At 43.2% G+C, this 20,271-nt stretch overlaps 1 protein-coding gene and 3 non-coding genes across 13 annotated transcripts in view; all 4 read left to right on the forward strand.

The window, feature by feature from the left end:
• RAB8B (RAB8B, member RAS oncogene family) overlaps positions 1–8,010 on the forward strand; it is a 29,522-nt gene extending 21,512 nt beyond the window's left edge. The window contains exons 7-11 of one of the 10 annotated variants that reach the window (XR_005955271.1): positions 936–986; positions 1,446–1,470; positions 1,601–2,477; positions 3,813–3,885; positions 7,820–8,010. Coding sequence is in view for 6 of the 10 variants with exons in the window: in XM_041468903.1 (XP_041324837.1) it covers positions 936–986; positions 1,446–1,470; positions 1,601–1,746 (222 nt within the window). In the remaining 4 variants the exon portion in view is untranslated. Of the gene's footprint in view, positions 1–935; positions 987–1,445; positions 5,537–7,819 lie in introns of those variants that run through there. The other 9 variants (XR_005955268.1, XR_005955269.1, XR_005955270.1 and 6 more) reach the window with 9 other exon arrangements.
• A 7,222-nt stretch (positions 8,011–15,232) lies between these two features.
• On the forward strand, positions 15,233–15,304 carry TRNAG-UCC. Its single transcript has one exon. It is a non-coding gene; the product is annotated as a tRNA-Gly (tRNA).
• Positions 15,305–17,728: 2,424 nt separating this feature from the next.
• On the forward strand, positions 17,729–17,800 carry TRNAM-CAU. The gene has a single exon. It is a non-coding gene; the product is annotated as a tRNA-Met (tRNA).
• An 80-nt stretch (positions 17,801–17,880) lies between these two features.
• TRNAI-AAU lies at positions 17,881–17,954 on the forward strand. The gene has a single exon. It is a non-coding gene; the product is annotated as a tRNA-Ile (tRNA).
• The last annotated feature ends 2,317 nt before the right edge of the window (positions 17,955–20,271 follow it).

Consider the following 20,271-nt stretch of genomic DNA (forward strand, 5'->3'; position numbering starts at 1 on the left):
GTGCTTACTCCAGAATGTTTGGCTCTCTAAATATTTTTTTAAATTGTCACATGAATGGTGAAGAAAACATTAAAAAATGCAGCTGGTGTAGGCATTTGGCAATCACTAATGATTTGGTTTACTTTCCACCAAATACTTTACTTGCAGGGAGTTACACAATTGTGATATTCTTGGGATCAGAAGAGAAATAATTTATTTGTTGTGGTTTATTTACATTAAATGAGTGCCTGTCTATGGCTATATTCCAAACACAATGGGAGGGGAAGTGTTTATACTTCTTACATTCTGGAACTGTCCTTTCATTATTAGGGTCTCCAGACAGCCTAAAGTCTTGCTTTTTCCTACTCCTGGAGAATTGCAGAGCTTTCCTGCTACAGAAGTTTCTTTGCTCCTTCATACATTGAAATCTGGGATGCTGAGATTTGCCAGAGTAATTATTCATGGGTTTTTGTCTTTAATTGAGATACTGGAAGCTTAAATAGCCTTATAGATAGTCCAGAGTAAAAACTTTGGAGGACAGAAAGCAAGCTAACCTTAATGTGAATTCCCAGGCCTGCCCTTCTCAGACCTCTCTGGGTTCCTAATTGTGATGCACAGTTCAGTTTAGGGGGGTAATAAAAACAGGATTAGCAAATACAGCCTTGTCTTCAGCTGATTTTTTTTTCTCTCCCAGAGGTGTGCAATAGAAAGGTCTGTTCATTTGCTTCAAAGATTGGCGAGATGGAGGCTAAAAATAAATAGTTTTTTCTTGTAAAGGACATTTGCTGAAGTTTTACATATACAGATATTGTACATAGAGTGTCTTGCAACTCAAAGTGCTTCTAGTGGCCTACAGAGCACTGTATGGTTAATGTATCTGTCTAGTCCAAGTTTATAATGTCCTTAATGTGTCTTGTGCCTAACTCTTGTTTTTCTTTATTTCCCCTCCTCACCAGGCATTTTTCACACTTGCACGAGACATTATGACAAAGCTCAACAGAAAAATGGTTTGTATTTCCAATTAGCATACAAACTAGATAGAGTGAGAGGACAGTATCATAATACTGAGTAGTAACCCTACCAAAATCTCCTAGGGATTTACTAGATAAAATTTGAGCAGTGATTTATCACACTTTATTACACATCAGTGCATAACTATTCATTATTTTGCATGAGAATTAACATTGGGCAGCCTGAAACTGATGTGTTGTTCCAAAATGCAGTAGTGTGATCCGTGTTATTATGTAGTCTCTTCTCCAGCTAATTCTTGAGATTTGGGTTGTTATATAAATGTTTATATTTTTTTACCAAATGATTAATGAAGTCTGGATAACTGAGGAGCTCAAGTCGAATCAGATCTCTGCTCTGGTTATTACTTTGCAAGCAGAGGAAGTGGGAAGGGAGACTAGGAAAGCTAGAGATGCTATTTTCTGCATTTATGATGTTGACACTCTTTTCTCTTTCAGAATGACAACAGTTCATCGGGGGCAGGTGGGCCAGTAAAAATAACAGAAAATCGATCTAAGAAGAGCAGCTTCTTTCGATGCACGCTACTTTGATGAACTTCTAATGATAAGACTGCAGCACACTTAGAACCTTTTCTGCTTCTTTGAAAGCACAGGGTCACAAAGCCTCAGAAATAATACCACCAAGCTGCTGCTGAGAGCTCCATTGAACGTAGACTGCGATACACAAATACCAAGCGGATTTTGCTCACTAAGCCTATTGACCTGTCAGGCTCTTCTTTCTCAGATATGGAAGCTATGAAGTGGAGACACAAATGCAAGATTTAACTTGTTTTCCTTTTTTACTTTCTGTTTTATTGCCTGTTGCAAAAGCTGCTATGTTTCTTTTAACTTTGCACATCCATATTGGCCTCTTACTGCCTGTTACAGCACAATCTTACATTTGTATTTGCACAGTTTGACTTGTAAGTAAGATTCTTAACAGATTTGTGCACAGTTTTATTTCTCTTTTTAAACAAATTTATTTTCAAGCAGAAGAGCCAGGGGAAAAAATTGAGTCTCATTTCCATTATTTTCTATGCTGTATACTCATGGCCATGCAGTATGGATGTTGTTGCTCTAGTGATGAGAATTACTGTAACAATTGGCATTTAACAAATTTGTACAGATTTTGTCTCTTAGATGCACAAATCTGTTCATGCAGAAGCTATGGCTTCTATCCTGAATGTAGTATGCTTTTCTTTCTTTACCAGACTTAGCAAAGTTGTGTTCTGAATTGCCAGTCACTGTCTGATTCACAGATGCACCTTTCAGTTATTTGAATAAACACAGTGTCTTTCCTCACTTAACTTCCCTTGTTAGCTCAGACTGTCTGCTCCTTTTTTTGTTTCTGATGAGGAAGCACACTCTGGATTTGAAATCACCACAAATTGGCCTCATCACTATCACTTAAGTGGCTTGTGGAAGCTGAATGCATGGGTTTTGAGTAACCTCTTTGTGGATTCACTTGTTGAGAAATGACTGCTTCTAAAGGTGACTTCCATTTCTACTCTTAATTCTAAGGATAGTTTGTTAATGTTTGTAAGCATTGGCACTAAGGAAGCCTCTCATTAGGGCTATAATGTACTCCTAGTTCTGCTGTTAATGCTGAATGTGTGTCTTTGGTCTGCTCAAGCAGTTGTTTTTTCATCAAAAACTGGTACAGTGACCTAGACTGTTAGAAGCAGAGGTGAAACATAGTTGCCTTTTTTTACTCAACTGAGCATTGTATAACCTAGTCTTTGTTCTACTACTTTTTTATTGTCTTCTGAAAAATTTCCTCAATGAGCAATTAAAACAGGTGCTTTAGTTCTGTTGGTGTGCCAAACGTGGACCATTGTAAGCTTTAACTACAAGTTTGTGTCCAGCATGTTTGCTGTTAGGGGATGGGTGTGTTCTGTCATTGTCAAAGGAAATGTCTGACATGCTTTTGCTTCACTTGGTTGTCTGGAGTTGTAAACAGTGAGTTAGTTGTTACCACAGAGAACCATTTTGTTGTGTCAGGTACTGAATTTGTCATCTCTGGGTCTGTTTGAAACAGTTCGAAAGCGAACAGGCCAATAGCGTTAGATGTAAAGCTTTTGATTTTAAAGGGTTTAAACTTAGTAGCTGGTTCCATAAAGTTTTAGGTGGTTATCAGCCTGTCCCCACACGTAGTTTAATAGTAGTTCTTGTAACTAGACGGTGGATCTCATAAACTGCTGTTGCTGCACTAGAACAGAGAAACCTTCATGGCAACAAGGTTTAGTGAAAAAACAAAGCAACCCTAACTGCTCTGTTGTCTACCCTTGATGTTTTTCTTGGACAGGCTAAAGCAGTTATGTTTTCTGTATGGTTAAAAAAAGTGCTTCTATACAGAAAGTGTTGTGACACCAATTATGAATGTTGTTTATTTTCAGTAATTTACCTCTGACTTACTTGGTGTCGTAATACTTTGATTTTTATCTCAGGGGTTGTCTGCAAACCAAAACTGACATGTTCTGTGTTTGGCACTGTTTACAGAATGCTTTGTATTGTTTTTCCTGTCTTCACTGTGTGGTTAAATGTTCATTCAATATTAGTCTCCATGAACTTCCCTTTGAAAGAGCCTGTAAGTAGTAGAGTCTATGAAGTGCTTCTTGAAGCAGCAGCGAATTGGGGTATCTGCTCTGTATGGGGGAGGGTGGGAGGGAGAAAAGAACTTGCTATTTTCTTACATTTAGCTGTGCTAAACTGTACATAAATGTGAGGTAAGACCATAGGAAATTCACTTTATGCATGAGAAAGTACTGCAGTAAATATTTCCCTTTGCTTATTGTTCGTGTACAGTTCATCTTTTTCTATTTGTAGAAGAATTTAATGCAATTTTGTTGTCATCTGCTGAAACTGAAGAATTCTAATTTCATGTGATCTTATGGATAAGGTAAAATGCAGATTTCTTTCTTTATGTCTTTGCCCCCACCCCACTTCTCCAGCAGTATTAAATGGCTGAGTGGCTGCACTTTATCAGTGTGCTAACTTTTGGTCAGTAGAGACCTTTCTGTGTACAGTCTGCCCTGTCAGACGTGGGAAAATGTGCTGTATCTTAGCATGCAAATCAGCTGTATGTTTTACTGGGATATTTTAGCTATGGTTTCCTCTAGACAAGCGGGTGATGATAATGGTATGTTCTGCCTATGCATCAGATGCTGGGTATTACAGGCTTTTCTAATATCACTATGATTGTTTTGTGCAGTCTCTGTTGTTACTTTGCTCAAGACTATATAATCTTAAGTTTTGAAGGACTCTTAACTATACCTCAGTCAACTAGTTAGTACTCTAATGCCCATTAGAATGAAAGTCATATACTTATGATTCACTTAGCAGCAATTGTATTTCTGTTTTCTTCCAGAAATTGCCATTAACCTTTCAGGAAAGCAGACATTTTTGGGTGGATTTCAATAAAACAAATATGCTGCTTATGCTTTGGAGTTTTAGGAGAACTTTCCCTCAGCCCCATGCCTGTGCACTATATCTTGACCTATGTTTTTCTAAATGGTTTTTACAAAAAAGCCAAATGAAAAACAAACTGGTCTCAGTGCTTTGCAATTTTAGCTTTCAGTCTGTGCTCAGCAAAACATGCACAAGAATTTTTTGTTGAGTGTATATAGAATGTGTTATTGACTTATCTGGGAGTTCTAATATTGCTAAAGCTTAAACCACTCATGAAACTTAATGCAGCTCACTTTTCTCTTTGGGGGACAGTCTCAAAAATGCTGATTGAATTTTCAGACCTGTAGTTCTTTTTACAGAATATTTCCCATTGTGACTTTCTCATACTAGTCTGCTGAAGTTAAGAGAATTACGTGAATCATTTTCACAAGTGAATAAAGAAGTCTTGAATGTACATATCACATTAAAATATTGTGAAAACATAATGATTTGAAAGTCCATCAATAATATGTAAAATGCATAAATGTGTTATTTGTGAAAATGCATCTGTTGTTGGGTTACCTGTTAATGTAACAGAATTTTTGCAATGTTAAACTTGCTAAGGATTGGTCTGTAGGTAATAATAGGTCTTTTTTCTCCTCTGTTCATTGAACTGCTTATACCATTCTCACTCTTATAAATAAAACTTGTATTTCTTTCTTCCAAAAAAAAGCAGGATTTACATTGATTTTTCTTGTTTCTGGTGAATTTAACTATTTCAGTGCATTCCTATGGCCTTACGAACATTTTTGCAAATAAAACTTCAATTACCATTATTTTAATGCTACATAGCTACTAAATTCAGAATAAAAAGTATAGTCCTTGAGAAAATGCTTAATTTTGAAATAGAAGTGTTCTGCTGTGTGTGTTTAAGCACATTTTACCTCTGGTATAAAGGTGTAATGTGAAAAGCTCCTGCAGATAAAAGTGAACTTGTCATGTGGTTAACTTGTAAACCTAATCATTAAATGTGTATTGATGTATATAGATAAAAAACCCCAAACCCAGCTCCTAAGAAAACCTTCATAGTCCAATAGTTTTATTATTTCATGTGAACTTTTTTACAATGTGTGTCTCAAATAAAAGTTACATAATGAAAAGCATTTTGGAGTATTTTGTATGAAATATTCCACATAGTTTTTATACAGTTGGCATTTCCACTCTACTTTTGATACATTTGTTGTGGAAAGGTGTCCTGCTGGGTTGTATCTGCAAAGCTTAGTTCAGTGATGAACCACAAGGGTTTTTGTCTGTCTTTGCTTGTTCCTAAACTTCACTGTTCTTTAGAGTTGTCCAGAAAAATCCTTTCTTTCTGTAGTGATTGCTTAAATCTAATTATATTATTTTGATGACCTTCAGTTTCCTAGGAAACCGTTTTTCCAGACGTTTAGTGTCATGAAATGCCCTTTTAAAGTAACTTCTGAGCAATGCCTGTAAAGGTAACATGAGACACAATTTCCAGTTTGATTAAGAATGATCTACTGACTTAAGCTGTTAACATTCTCCTTTTTTGTGGTTGTTTCAAATCAGCATTATTTGAAAGGTATGATTCTGAAATAACCTGCACAAATATTGCATCAATATAGCAAATACTGTTTGTCCAGTGTCCTTCAACTGAGGAATAAATCCCAAACTGAGGGATTTGGCAAATAGTTGTTAGCTGTTATGTTAGCAATAGTTTTTGCCTTCCAAATTATTGTGATTTGGCACAGCTCACAGCTGGTTCAAAAATTAAAAAACCTAAGGAGAGAAGGGTTTTATCTACCCAAGACAAAAGCAAGTTAATAGCTGAGACATCCTAAGAAGTGAGTGGGAAACTCAGGGGTGACAGATAGCTTCTAAAGTGTGTTCTGTATGTGTTCCCCTCATCGGCTGAGGTTAGCTGAAAGGATAGATTGTCTCCACCCTTAGCAACACAAAGCTGGAGTTCCATCCTTGTTGCACCATACTGTTTCTTGGTTCTGGTTTGCTTTGTTGCACTTGTTTGCAGACTTCTGGCTGACAAAATTGCTGTTTTAGGAGCAGCTGTTTGAGCATTCTTACATATGCCCTAGATCTAAATTGGGTTTAGATGCTCAGCAGTCCTTAAGTCCTCACAGTAGTTAGTGACATTTTAAGTACACTTGCATTCTGCATTTGTTAAAAGGAAGTAGCAGACATACCTACACTACATAAAAATGGTGATTTGTTACAGCTTCTGTCTGGATCTATTTTTGGTGGCAGACTAGCAGTTATGACACAAATACTGCCCTCTTGAAATCAGAGGCAAGTTGTTGGTACACGTGTAGAATGGATCCACTTTTTATAATGTGGTAAATTGGCTTTTTTGTAAATTATTCTTCCAACTTGGTTGACCAGCACCTCTTAAGAATTCTTGAACTATACCAAAATCATCAATATAAAAAGATTTCATAATAATTTTTCTTTAGAAAGATTCTCATGTTCAAAAGATGAGATAGATAAATGAAGCTTTTGTCTCACCATCTGGAGATTTAAAGAAAAGGCATGACATGGAATGCAAAACATACTGAAAGGTTGTGCTCTTGTATCTGTTGTAGTTGATTCAAAAATTTTTTACTGTCTTCAGCAGAGCACATCAGCAAGAAGCTGCTGGTGTGAAGAAAGGCTGCACGAGTTCTGAGTACATAGCTGGTACTAGTCGTTAGTTCAATTTGTGAAATAAAGTTGTAAATTATGAGCAGGATAGGAGCATTTTCCCCATCTGAGGAATTAACAGGTTTAATCAACTGAGGAAAGTGTGTGTAACTTAAACTGTACTACTGATACACCGTACTGCCTCCACTGTGACCAAGAACTCTGTGAACGTCCACTGAGTCTTGAGAATTTCACCCTAGTTAATCTTAAATATCTTCCTTGAGTAGGTGGCTGAGGTGCTTACTGCAGTTGTGACCTTTTCTGCCTCTGCCACCCATCCAGAGGCGTGTCCATGACACACAGCTCTGTGTCCCACAGCCTCCTGTTGGTGCTGGGCTCTCAGATCCCTGGTCTTGCTTCCACACAGGTCTTGGTTTCTCGGGGAAATGCTGCCATTGTGCTCGCTGACCTTTCTGCCTTGGTTTAACGCCTTTGTAGAACAGCATGAAGGGACGATGCTCCTGAGACTTCCTTTGGGACAGGAGCTGGCAGGGCCCCGGGCTGACGCCCTTCGCTGCGTCCTCTCTCAGTGCTGCCCCACCCACAGACATTTTTGTATGCAGTGGAAAAGTGCAGACTTCACTTACCCAACTCACTACAAGTGAAGTGAAAATTATAAAACTTTTTTTTTTTTTTTGTAAGAAAAGGTGAATGTTTAATTTATTTTTATGCTGTTTGCAAATCTGTACTGCTACTTTTACTTACTATTTTTTTTTTTTTTCCCCCTCCAGGCAACATAGGAACTAACTAGCTCTGGCCTGTATTGTAGATGAAGGACAGAATTTCTTCAACAAGGCTGAACAACTTCCGTCCCTGTCTTAATGCTGCTGAATGCTTCTTCTGAGCTTCCTCACCCAAACTGCAATGACTTTGTAACCCTCACACTTGTGCTCTGAACCAATAAAACACAGGCAAAAGGCAACCACATGTGTCCTATGTACTGTTTATATGTAATTTTCCAGAACAGGACTGGTAGATGTACATGAAACTAGGAAATGGCTGTGCATCTCCTTGTGTCAGCTGTGAGGACAGACTAGCCTTTAAAACCACGTCTTGATTGATTAATTGAGTTCTGCTGTTTAGGCAGACGGCTGCGTTACTGGGCCTTGCTTGAAGGGAGGACAGGGACAAGCCCAGTGCTGCACGAACCTGGGAGGGAACCCTTCCCTTTCCTTATAGGAGCGGCGAGACCCCCGGCTCGCCTCGCTGAGGGGACCGGGAGGGGAGGGATCAGCGGCAACATCCCCCTGCCGTGTCCCGGTGAGGAGGCCGGCGGTGGGACCCGCTGCCGTGTCCCGGTGAGGGGATCAGCGGTGAGGCCCACCTCCCTGTCTTGGTGAGGAGGCCGGCGGTGTGGCCCCCGTGCCCATCCCGGTGAGGGGATCAGCGGCAACATCCCCCTGCCGTGTCCCGGTGAGGAGGCCGGCGCAGGCCTCGGGCCGCCCGCGGCCCTGGCAGCGTGAGGCGGGCGCGCTGCGGTCGGTGCCGGCGGCAGCCGCAGCCCCAGGGCAGGCAGGGCACGCAGGGCAGGCAGGGCGGGTTCGGGGCAGAGGGCACGGGCTGTCCGCGGAGGGGAGGCCCGCGATGGGGACGGCTCCGAGATGCGCTTTTCTGAGACGGCGAAAGCACCTCCCGCCCGCCCCGGCCTCTCCTCCGCGAGAATATAAAACTTAGGAATCGTCATTGAAAAATTTAATTCTATCAGTTAACCCTTCAACTTTTTCATAAAGACTGCCACCTTTTGGAAAGAAAGATAGTTTAAAACGAAGTTTGTATTTAATTTATCTATAATTTCAACGTGCTCCACTTCTTAGGGTAAGACACCCTTAGAATTTAGAGTGGTGTGGTTTGCTGGAGACCTGTTCTTTGTTATTCATTAAACACCCATGGAAAGCAAAGAACAAAAGAGGAAACTGGTGAAAATTGTCTGCGCCATCTCTTTCAGTTTCTGTGTAGCAATTCCGAAAGGAAAAGCCCTCCTCGATAGTCCTCCAGAGGGCACATGACCTCAGGCTGAGAAAAAGGTTACTAAGGTTTTGTTCAATATACTCCTCCAACAAAATCATAGAGGAATAATGATATAAAACCTAGCAAATATTTTGCTTTTGTCTATATTTTTCTAGTGGATTAATTCCTGGGATGCTCTATAAGGCCTATACAGTCTGCACAGAAGCAGTTAAAGTTTAGTTCTGTAAAAGGAGCTTAGAAATGTTCTGTGCTGGCAGCCTTTAGGCAGCCTGCTGGAAAAGTGAACCAGTGAACATAAATGCAGAGGATCACGGTGCCTGTGCAGATACGAGGTGTGATTATCAATTGAAGAGAAGGGGCTGCTATTTGAATTTATCAGTGAAAAATGAGATGCATCCAAAGTGGCTCCATTTTTATTCATAAGTTTCGACAGCTGTGTGTGTTACTAACTGATAGAAACCTCTTTAGTAAGCTATTGTTGCCATTGCTTAAAAACCGTTTGGTGTTCCTGGGAAGATACTTGGGTCAATCGTATGTAACTATTAAATTTATATTGTATGTGCCTCCAAGAATGTTTTAATATACTAAAGACCATAGGTAGCTAGTTTGGTAGAAAAATAATCCTTGAGTATAACACTTGACTTTCAATTCCTTGTTCCATAGGAAGTGTTCTGGCATTCATGCTTATTTTTACATTTACTTTTGCTATTGTTTCCAGACTTGACTGTATGTTGTTGAGAGGAAGTGAAAGAAGTGACAGCTTCTCTGGCTTTCTCATGTGTGAGTCACTAGATGGTGCCATTTCACTTCTCTTGAATAGAAACTATCTTACACATTCCTTTTAGTGACAGTTGTTGGTCAATTGTTTTCAAAAGAAAACAATTGGTCTTCTGAGTTCTTTTTTTTTTTAACTGTTGGGGGTTTTTTTCTGGACTATGCAGTGTAGATGTGTTGAGTTAATCTAACTAATATATTAATGAAAAGGTGCAAAATTTTAAAGTTCTGATCTTGTAAATTGTCATCAACTTTCAGTTTTATGTTGGTTTTTGTGTTCTACTGATCTAACAACGAGACCAGGCTTTACAAAAATACACATTTTAAAGGTAGAATTGTTTGAGGGTCTTTAAGTATCTGCAGCTAAAGTGAATTATGATTCACCTACTGCTTCAGTGGGGCATAGTGGTTTTCATCCACTGACAGCTCCTCTGCATTTCTCTGTGTACTGAGACACAAAAATAATAGAGTTACCAGTGGCTCATTTATATCTCTTGCTGTAGTTCTGGAATATCACAGAAACCACTTTGTGCAGTTTTGTGTAACATGCTTAAAGTTGTTTGGGGAACAGTTGTTTCGTAATTTCACATGGAAAAGGTATGTCACACAATTCATGTGACAGGCACAAGTGATGGATATTATTTTCAAGTTTAACCACTATATTTTCTGTTTAGCTATCGAAAATGGAGAGGCTTCCAAAGCCAATTTTTGCAAAATGGATCGGACACCTTTTTGTTGTGAGAATGGCAAAGTAGAACTTTACATTCACAGGAATGCTTGTTATTAATAAAATTACTTATTTTGAGAAGTCCTAATACAGGGTTTGACTTGCTGGCCAGCAGTTTTTTCTCAGTGAGAAATTATGTTATAAAACTGTAGCTGCCATATTGTGGTCGAAAGTGTTTTACAATTTGACAAGGTGCAGTGAGTTAGGTTCGCTATGGAACAACTTTATCAGTTTGAGAATGTTAAGAAAATTAATCCACAAACACCAGAGGTTTATGTCCAAAAAGGAGACAGAGGAGTCCTGTAACTTTACTTGAATAAAGGGGGTGGTCATGGGGCATTCCTCATGGGGTCTTTTGTAATATGATTTTTAGGGGATGCGGCCTCCTTTTAGTCCTGATTTCCTGGCCACATTTTCCCTCCTCTTTCCCCACTGGCTGAGGTACTTGAGAGGTAGAGACTCCCTAAAAAGCCTAATACCTAAAACCCCCTTCTAATGCATACTCCACCCCCAGCTCATTTTTCTTCTTCCTTGTATCTCTGTTCTTTTTCTCTAAATCCAGAGATTTTGCACAGTCTTAAGTGAGTAACAGAGTGTGTAAATTAGTGGAATTCCTATGGAATTATGGTTCCCCCATTGCTTCTTTCACCTCTCTCTGTCAGGCCCACAGTTTGTTTGTAAAGGCACCTCCTTCTCATTCCTTTCAATCCCTCCTCTTCTTATTTTCCTCAATAATTGTCTTTACAAACCTTATTTAAAATTAACTTAACTTTCTGTTACAGGGTCCTTTTTGGAACTATTTGCTTTGCAATTATTTGCAATGACATAATTTTCTGTCCTTTTGAGGCCATTTCTGGATCTGTAGGCATGGCTGCTACCTGCATCCCTTTGATCACATATTGAATAAGTTGCACTAAGCCAAGGGATCATACATGGTAAAAAGATGAGAGCTGCTACAGCACATAAGAGGAAAAAAAAAGCATTCCTTTAACCCACCACGAAAACATGTCCCATTTCCATCCTTTCCATGTTTGGACTGGTACATGAGCTAACTTTCTTATTCTCTTTGCTATTTGTTTTACCATTGTCATCTATTTGCAAATGGCACTTTGAGTCATTTAATTTGCCACATACTCCCCCTTTTTCTGCTAATAGATAATCTACTACCATCTGATGTTGAAATATTGCTTTCCTCATCTGAATGGATTGGTCAGCAAGAGGGTTAAGGGCTGTAGCTGGCTGCTTGGTTATTATTTCAAAGACAGCTTGTAACCTAATTATCCAATTTAAATTATAAATGGGTTCTCTGGCACCTGATATTAATTCACTAGGACTCCATGTGGCTGGTCCATGGTGTTGTATAATTTGCTCAGGTGGCCGTTCATCTTTTCCCTACTTTTGGGTGCTCCCTCCAGCCAGGGCTGCAACAATTGACTCCTTTTCTCTAATTAGATCATCATATATCTTGATTCCTAACTGAATTCCCTGAAGCTGTGATAGCAGGAAGAACAACAGTCCAATATACCCTACACAACATATCCCTGACCAGTTCAGAGGTAACCTGTGATAGGCATGTTGGCCACAAGTCCATAATGCCCAACCTCCCGGGCATGGATTGTCCTTAATTACCTCTGGGAGAACGTGCAAACCACCTCAACATTCTCCCAAGGGAATCTTTGGAGATATCTCAGGACCATCATCCCTTTTTCTAGGACCCCTTCCTTGCTTTAACTGTGCACTGGCCCCTTCTGTGTAGGAGCAAACGTTGGACCTTGCATTACTGGAAGTGGTATGCAGCCTTTGCTTGGTGAGTTCCTGAATGAGAGTGGCCACGTTTTTTCATGAGAAGGAAAAACACATAGCCTCGCTGTTGGAGGTGCAGATAACAAACTGCCTAGTGGAGGTCAAGGGAGGTAACCAATTTCTGTCCTGGCATATTTGGTGTGGAAGCACTTGCCTCAGTTTGTACAGGGATGGAGTTGGTGTGCATCTTTGGAAGGTGGTCTCCTGATAGATTCAGTTTGGCATATGGTATCCACATCTCAGAGGTGGCCTTGTTGAAATTCCCATAGCATACATCTTTCAAACAAGGTAAGCAGCTACCCTGAGGCTTGCTGTGCAGCTGATCTAGTGCCCTGGGCAAGTAATGCCCAGTAATGCTGTTCTGTCACCTTTTGTATGGGGTCAGTCCCTAGATGTTTTGTATTTTGGGGGAGGGGATGCCATTTCTTTTGAGATGGGCTTGTAGTTCCTGCCTTTGGGAAAGAAAGCAAGTTCGGATGCACACATTGGGAATATAAAAGCTTTTCCCAACAGGCAGCTCTCTGGGTTAGAGCTGTTGAGCTGTTCAAGTGGAAATGGAAACAGCACACTGCTGAGCATTCTGTCCTGGTAGCTTTAGTGTGTGAGCAGTCCCTGGTGCTGTGCCATTTGGATCCTGACTCTGTGAGACTGAAAGGTTAAGATGGTACCTAGAGCTGGGAAGGAGAGTGCCGATAGCAGGATGTGTGCTGATAGTTTGATGGGTGCCGTTGAAACTGTAGGCAGCAAGAGATTTCTCAGCTGACGTCTTTGTGAGCTGTGGTTTTGACGGATGTTTTCAAGCTTGTGCCCAGATTCTGTGAGAGTGAAAAGATTTGTTAGGGCAAAGGAGTTTGTGTTGTCTTTTAAATGTGGTGCAGAGAAGGGTTTGCACTTTGAAGTGGAAGATCAGTGAGACCTTTTTTGCCCTGACTCGGATGATTTGAGAGCCTGAGATGTTTGTCGCTTAGCTCTGCCCTCAGGGTCGTTTCGATCTGGGCTCGGTGCGTTTCCTTCTTTTGCGAGTCAACACCGCCATCGTCTGGTTGTTTTCATGAGCGCTGACAGTGCCCAGGAAAAAGCCAAGCGCTTTTCTGGTCCAGCCGTTTGTGTAGGAGCAGTTTTGTGGAAGAGCTCTGCTATGGATCCTGGCTCCTGGTGACTGACAGAATATGATCCTGCATGTACCGGCAAAAGAGGAATCGTTTCATTGTTAACTGTGCACAGCTTATAGGTTACAAAAGAAAAGGCAATTCCAGCACAGCATCTTTATTTAGAATGTTTTCTTGTGTGATCAGCTGCTCAACATGTAACTAACACCCACTGAACTGCATCCAGCTCCGTGGAGATGTGTGCTTTCCCTCAAGCTACATGCACCATCTTACCCTCTCACTCTTGCACATCACAAACCCCTTGCAAAAGTCCAGCAGATATTCCCAAAGGAAATGTCCAACAACAAAAAGACAGTGCTAGCCTTAATCTTCCCTTTGCAGTCTCTAAGTTAAACAAAATGCACTAGTGATTTGCACTTGCCTTCTCAACTATATACATATATATATATATATATATATAATCATCACATTCTCTCAAGGTGGCAAGGTCCATCACTAAAGTGAAGCATTTCCATTTGCAGTTCAGACTGAGAAATGTGCCAGGAGACAAAGTGTCAGGACATCTTCTGCCCTCTGCCCCTGCTAGCTGGCATGGCCCACAGGTGGCTGTGGAGCAGCAGCACAGCTTCCTCCACAAAGCCCTGTGTATCATGGGCACACAGGTCTTCCTCAATTCCCTGCAGGCAGCTCAGTCCCCAGCTTCCCAAAGACCTGGAACCATTCTTTCTCCTAATCTGTTTGCTGCTGTGACCATTTATAGGGTGATCCAGGATCTGGGCCAAGCAGGCATTGCCATGGACACTGTACTGGCTAGTGTTCGGACTGGAGGTGATACGGAATGCTGCAGGGTGGTTTCTGTGGGAAGAGGTAATGGGCTGCCATGTGCTACACACAGATGGTTCCATCTCCATGTCAGACTTCTGAGCTATCAGCAGTTTGTGGCCTCCATGAAAGCATAATGAAGAGAGGGTAGACAATGCCAGATAGAGAGAGGAGAAAAGAAAGAAGGGTCAGGAAGAGCAGAGAGACAATACATAATGCTATAATGCTTTGGTTACAAGAATGTTGAGTGAAGCAGACAAGCTGATCCTGGATAAGAGCAAGGAAACGTTGTGTTTAATGTTTGTTTGGGTTTTTCTTGTTACTATGTGAACCTTTTTCAATTGGCCAAACATTAATTTCCTCAAGTTGAGTCTGCTTTGCAATAGTATTTGCAAAGCCATGTCCCGGTGCTTATTTTGTCCTGGTAGAATTCTCATCTTATTTTCTATGCTTCTCATTCACAGAAGGTGGAGCAGGAGTGAGCAGCTGGGTGAGCAGTTGACTGTGCTTATCCCACCACAGTTATGGACTCATAAATGCACCTACACTGGCACAATGTGTGTGGGGAGTGATGCTGTCACCAGCGTCCCCTAAAGCACCACCAGCACCCATTTAATAAGGGAGACTGTCTGATCCTTTTCTTCTCTGGGTGCTCAGGGCTGGAGATCAGTGCTGGACACCCAGATCCATCTCTCCCAGACTGCATTCTGGGCCTGCAGCTCAATCCTGATCTGTCCAGGGTTCTGCTCTAAACCTGGACACTCCCTGGTGCTGATCTTCTCTAGGCCAGCTTGAGTTTTCCAGCCAATATCTTACCCACAGGAACACCCATACTCTGTGGCAGCTTGTAGCAGTGCACAGAGAAATGGAAGGAGCTGGGCTGTGCCTGGAGCTGGGTGGAATGTGACCTGCAGGAGCAGGCACCGCATCCCCACACAGCTGCGTTGGTGGTATAGTGGTGAGCATAGCTGCCTTCCAAGCAGTTGACCCGGGTTCGATTCCCGGCCAACGCAAAGTACATTTTGTCATCTCACCTTTCACCTGAATGGTGCACAGAGGCCACGAGCTTTGTTGTGCCTCTGTAACCCTGGATGACAAACCACAGCTTCTAGTCTGGTCGTCCGTTCCTTGCCATGAAACACCCTGTTACGACGGACAGGGTCCTTCTCGTGCCTGGTTCTCCCTAGTACCCTTTCCAGGGATTCAGAGGAGGGTGGTTAAAAATGTTCATACAGCATCAGCTCTTGGGACCCTGGAGGACGCTGACCTCACCAGTGTATTTTTGCTGCTGAGGTGGCTCTGGGCTGGGCTCCTCACTGTCGGTACAGGAGCCAGGTGAGAGGGATTTTCAGGGTTGCTGTTGCAGCTGTTGCACCTGGCAAGAGAAGCTGCTGCTGTGCCGTGGTAATGATGAAGACTGACAGTGCCTAGGTGGGGACCCAGGCGGGAACTGCACTTCATGAGGCCAGTTATGCAGTTTGGGGGTATAGTGGGAGGAGGCCTGTTCTTTATAAAATGTCTAGATGTAACATTGGGGTGAAATTGCTCTCCATCCTCCACCTTTTCCATCTCTGCAGTGCCAGCTTTGACAAATGACAAATGCTTTGTCATTCCCCTTCAGAGGGGATGCTGGTACATACAATGAATGTCTGTGTTCATAATACACAGTAATTTCATATGTAGGGCTCTTTCTTGAATACAAACTGTGGTACATGTGGGAATTTCATTTGGAATGACCCGGTTAACAATCATGACTGCATGTCTCAGACACTCTATATCACCAACCTTTATGTAGGGCTGCTGTTCTTATTGGGGCTGCTTGCAATTTAGATACTCCCTCACTTTCCTAGGGACCAAGGTGAGGCTGACCAGCCTGTAGCTCTCTGGGGCCTCTTACCCTCTTCAAAGACAGGAGTCTTTTGCTTTGTTTTAGTCCTCAGGCATCTCTCCTGTCACCATGATCATAGTATTGAAAATGGCCTGACAATGACATCAGCCTGTGCTGTCAGCACTCATGGGTTCATGGGCGGGTTCATGGACAGGGGGATTGGAACTAGATAATCTTTAAGGTCCCTTCCAACCCAAACCATTCCATGTTTCTGTAATTCTTTGATTCTATAAGTTACATATGTCTGTTATTCCCTGACCTAATCTTCTTTCACCAAGGATGCACCATCCTTACCCCAGAGTCCCTCTGACCTCTCGGGCCTGGGATTCCTGAAGCTTGGTTTGCTAGTGAAGACCAAGGCAAAGGAGTCATTCAGTGTATCAACCTTTTCCATGTCCTGCCTCACCAAGTTCTCCAGCTCATTCACCAGTGGGTTGTGTGTGGCTTTTGTCATGTGTTTACACATGTACTTACAGAAACCCTCCTTGTTGTCTTTGACATCCCTGACCAGATGCAATTCCATTTAGCTTTGGCTATCATAACTGCATTTCTGCATGCTCAGACTGAGCATGAAGATTTGAAAAATAATAATTCTTAATTAGCTTATGCACTTTTGTCCTGTAAACTGCCAGCCAGATGCTTTAGGGAATATATCTGTACGGCCAATCAAAACACTTCCACCCACACCCAGGCAAGCACATACATGCACCACACTTTGCAGGAATCCTCTGAAGAGAAAGCAGAGGCCAGGAGCCCTGGAGACTCAAGAGAGGATGATGGAGCAATGGTTCACAGCTATTGCAAAAAAAAAAAACCCAAAATAATCTCAATATGAAGAGGAACTGCAGGTGTTCGTTGTTTCATTTTTACAAAAAAGCAAAAACTAGAACAACCAGTTGTATGTATAGAAATACAGAACTAGAGCAAGGGTAAGCACATGCTCAGCTTCTCCTCAAAATGAATCACATTGCAGTGCTGAGAGCACATCCTCTTTTTTGCTGCCACAGGGCTGCTGTGAACACAGTGCTGCTGTCCAAGGCAGACACAAGGTGTGCGATGTGCTGAGTAGCCCCAGTCCCAGGCTTTATGTTCTCATCAAGGTTTTTTTCCAAAATCTTTATATCTCCCACTGACAGCAGTTTGGGGAACCATGCTCCTGAATTTGTGAAAAACTTCTACAAAAATCCACACACCTGGCTTCTTATATGTTCCCCATAAGACGCTTGCCTATTTTCCTAAAATCTGATGGACGGGTGGTTGTATACCACAGGTGAATGGTGGCTTCTAGCAGGCAAGCGAAAAAGCAGAAGATACCAGATGGGCTTTGTCTCTGTTATGCTTTCAGCAGCACAGTGAGGAGTTAGCCTGTGGTTCCCGGGAGGAGGTCAGAGCTGTAACAGCGTGTGGGGCGCCACAGTGCGTTCATGCGCTGTCTCCCGTTCTGCGGTGTCCCCGTCACCCCGCACAGGCTGTTGGCACCACCGGGATTGCGGGACGGGGCGGGATTACAGATGACAAGATGTACTTGTGGAAGCGATGGTATACAGATAGCAGAGTGGCGCAGCGGAAGCGTGCTGGGCCCATAACCCAGAGGTCGATGGATCGAAACCATCCTCTGCTAGAATTGCTTTTTGTTCAGTTTTCTCGGGCGGCGGAGCTGTTGCCGGGCCACCAGGTGGCGGCGGGACGCGTTCGCACCGTGGCCGGTTAGCTCAGTCGGTTAGAGCGTGGTGCTAATAACGCCAAGGTCGCGGGTTCGATCCCCGTACGGGCCAGCCTAGCTTTTCCCGAATATTAACTTTTTTCCCCTATTTTGGCAATGATGGTGCAGTGAAATAGTCTGTTGGAAGACAGGGATCCTACCTGTGCTGCTCAGCCCTGGCATATGGTCCACTGAGAGAGCTTCTAGGCTCTCCCCGTGTTTTCCCTACTCTTCCTTTTGCAGCTGTTCATTCCAGTTAAGGATAAACTGCACGGGGTGCTCGTGGCAGGTGCACCATCTCCAGCAGCCCTCCAGACCTGGGACTGACCTCAGCCGTGCCATGGCTGGGTTCAGGTGTGCAGCACTAACCATTGCACCTGCTGGTGCTGTGGAGGGGCTGAAGGTCACACCTCGGCCAGCAAGGTTTATTGTGGCCATCTGAGGACAGGTAAGAATCAGCTGGGGTACAGATGGAGCCTTGGTGGGCAGGCAGGCAGGCAGTGGAGTCAGTTGTCCTGAGAGAAGGACTGTTGGGGTCTCCCCCCTTGAGTCAGGACACTGCCCAAGGTCTCTCTGTGAGACTGAGAGCCCTCAATTTATTGGGTGAGTGGTGAGTGTTTGCACATTCTGTGTTACCCTTCTAAAATCTTGAGAATTCTGAAGTCACTCAGGTAGTACAAATTCCACTTGACATCACACATCTCTGTGCAAATATTGACAGAGCTTTAATTAGTTTGATTTGCTTATCTGCTTTAACTGCTTTATAAAACAAATCTCATAAAATTATCTGTGGATTTTATAAGCCTCCTTGGCAATGCTACAGTCAACGTTGCCCATTTAAATGGTGAATAATTGTCAGGAACCAGGTTTGCACAGGAAGTGCATCCTGCCATGCACCTGATTAAGCACCTAAGAGTGACAAATGTCCATGTGCCCCACTTTCAGCCACCAGCGAGGCTCAGTGTGCAACCCCAGGAGGCACAGACTGTCTGTGATCCCAGACTGCCAGATGGGCATTAGACACCCAGGCCATCATACCCTTATCCCTCTATTTTCCCACATTTATGGCTCTCCAAAACCACCTTGGTCCTTCCTTTTCCCCACTTTTCGTTCCTCCCCTGAACTTCCCATAAGTCACAATCTGAAAATGCTCTTTCCTTGTACCCCACACTGTGACCTTTGCCCCTAGTGAGGGACCAGATGTGACCTGCAGAGTGGCCCCATTCACTCTCTGCCTGGAGCCACCTCTGAGCCCAACAGGAGCCCTGGGAGCAGCTGGGACAGGGAATCCCTGGCACAGTGGAGTTTCCCAGGGCTACTCCCCCTCCCCCTGCTTGTCTTCATTCCAGGAGATGAGCTTTTAACCACATAACCTAATGCTGCCTCATGGGGTAGGAGGGTTCCCTGCAGCCCTCGCTGACCCTAATCCCTCAAAAACACCCCACATCCTGCCCTGTCCCTTCCAGTGTCCCTGGCAGCCTCAGGGGACCTACAGCCCCCAGGATATTGAGCTGAAGTGCCACAGAAGGCAGCCCCTGCCCCAAGGTGTTGCACCCCAGCCAAGCCCCAAGTCACTGCAGCTCCCAGCAGCATCTCCAGCCCTGCAGAGCCAGGAGGGAACAAGACTGAGTTTATGAGAGGGGTTGAACATGGGGTGGGGGGTGACAAGGGCCAGGGAAGTGGCTCCAAGAAGGGATGTCAGGACTGTATTTGGAGCTCAGGTAAGGAATGTAGCTCTGGGTTCTCAGGTGGAACCACTCTTGAGCACTGATATTCTAGAATATCAATCTTCTTCCTTGGGTGCCACTTCCCTCCAGGGCTTGATCCCATTGGACTGATCAAGCAGGAGAGGCTAAAGTTTGCTCTCCTGACACCCAGCATTGTGACCATAACTTGTGCCTGGCTACCTCCCCTCAGGCCTCTGAACTCCACCACCTCAGTTTTACCAAGGGGAGCAGCTGCACTTTGTTATTTGATCAGAGCAGGAGAAACCCAGACCTTGCAAATGTCATTTTTAGCACCTGTTGAAGCAGGCCTGTGAGAGGCAGATCTTGAGTTTAGGAATCACCATCTAACTCCCATAAAATGGAGGCACTTTTTCCTAATTAGGGACATGGAATTCATCAATAGCCCCTGAGCTCACAGAGCCATTAGCAGGCACCCTGCTGCCTGCAGAACCAAGCATGGTAACACCTGAGCTCCAAGAAACCCACTCACTTGTTTTAGGTACTTGTATGTGTCTTGTCCTAAGTGATGGAGCTGTTCCCTCCCTTATCTGGCACAACCTCCTTGTTTGACCTGGCTCCTGAGGCAAAGGGGGCAGTAATGCTTTGTAAATGCATAATCACACCAGCACCACTGGGAGGGCTGAACGTGGGATTATGTTTGGG

Source organism: Pyrgilauda ruficollis, unplaced genomic scaffold (assembly GCF_017590135.1).
Source record: "Pyrgilauda ruficollis isolate IOZ18807 unplaced genomic scaffold, ASM1759013v1 scaffold23, whole genome shotgun sequence".
In the NCBI taxonomy this organism is placed as follows: Eukaryota; Metazoa; Chordata; class Aves; order Passeriformes; family Passeridae; genus Pyrgilauda; species Pyrgilauda ruficollis.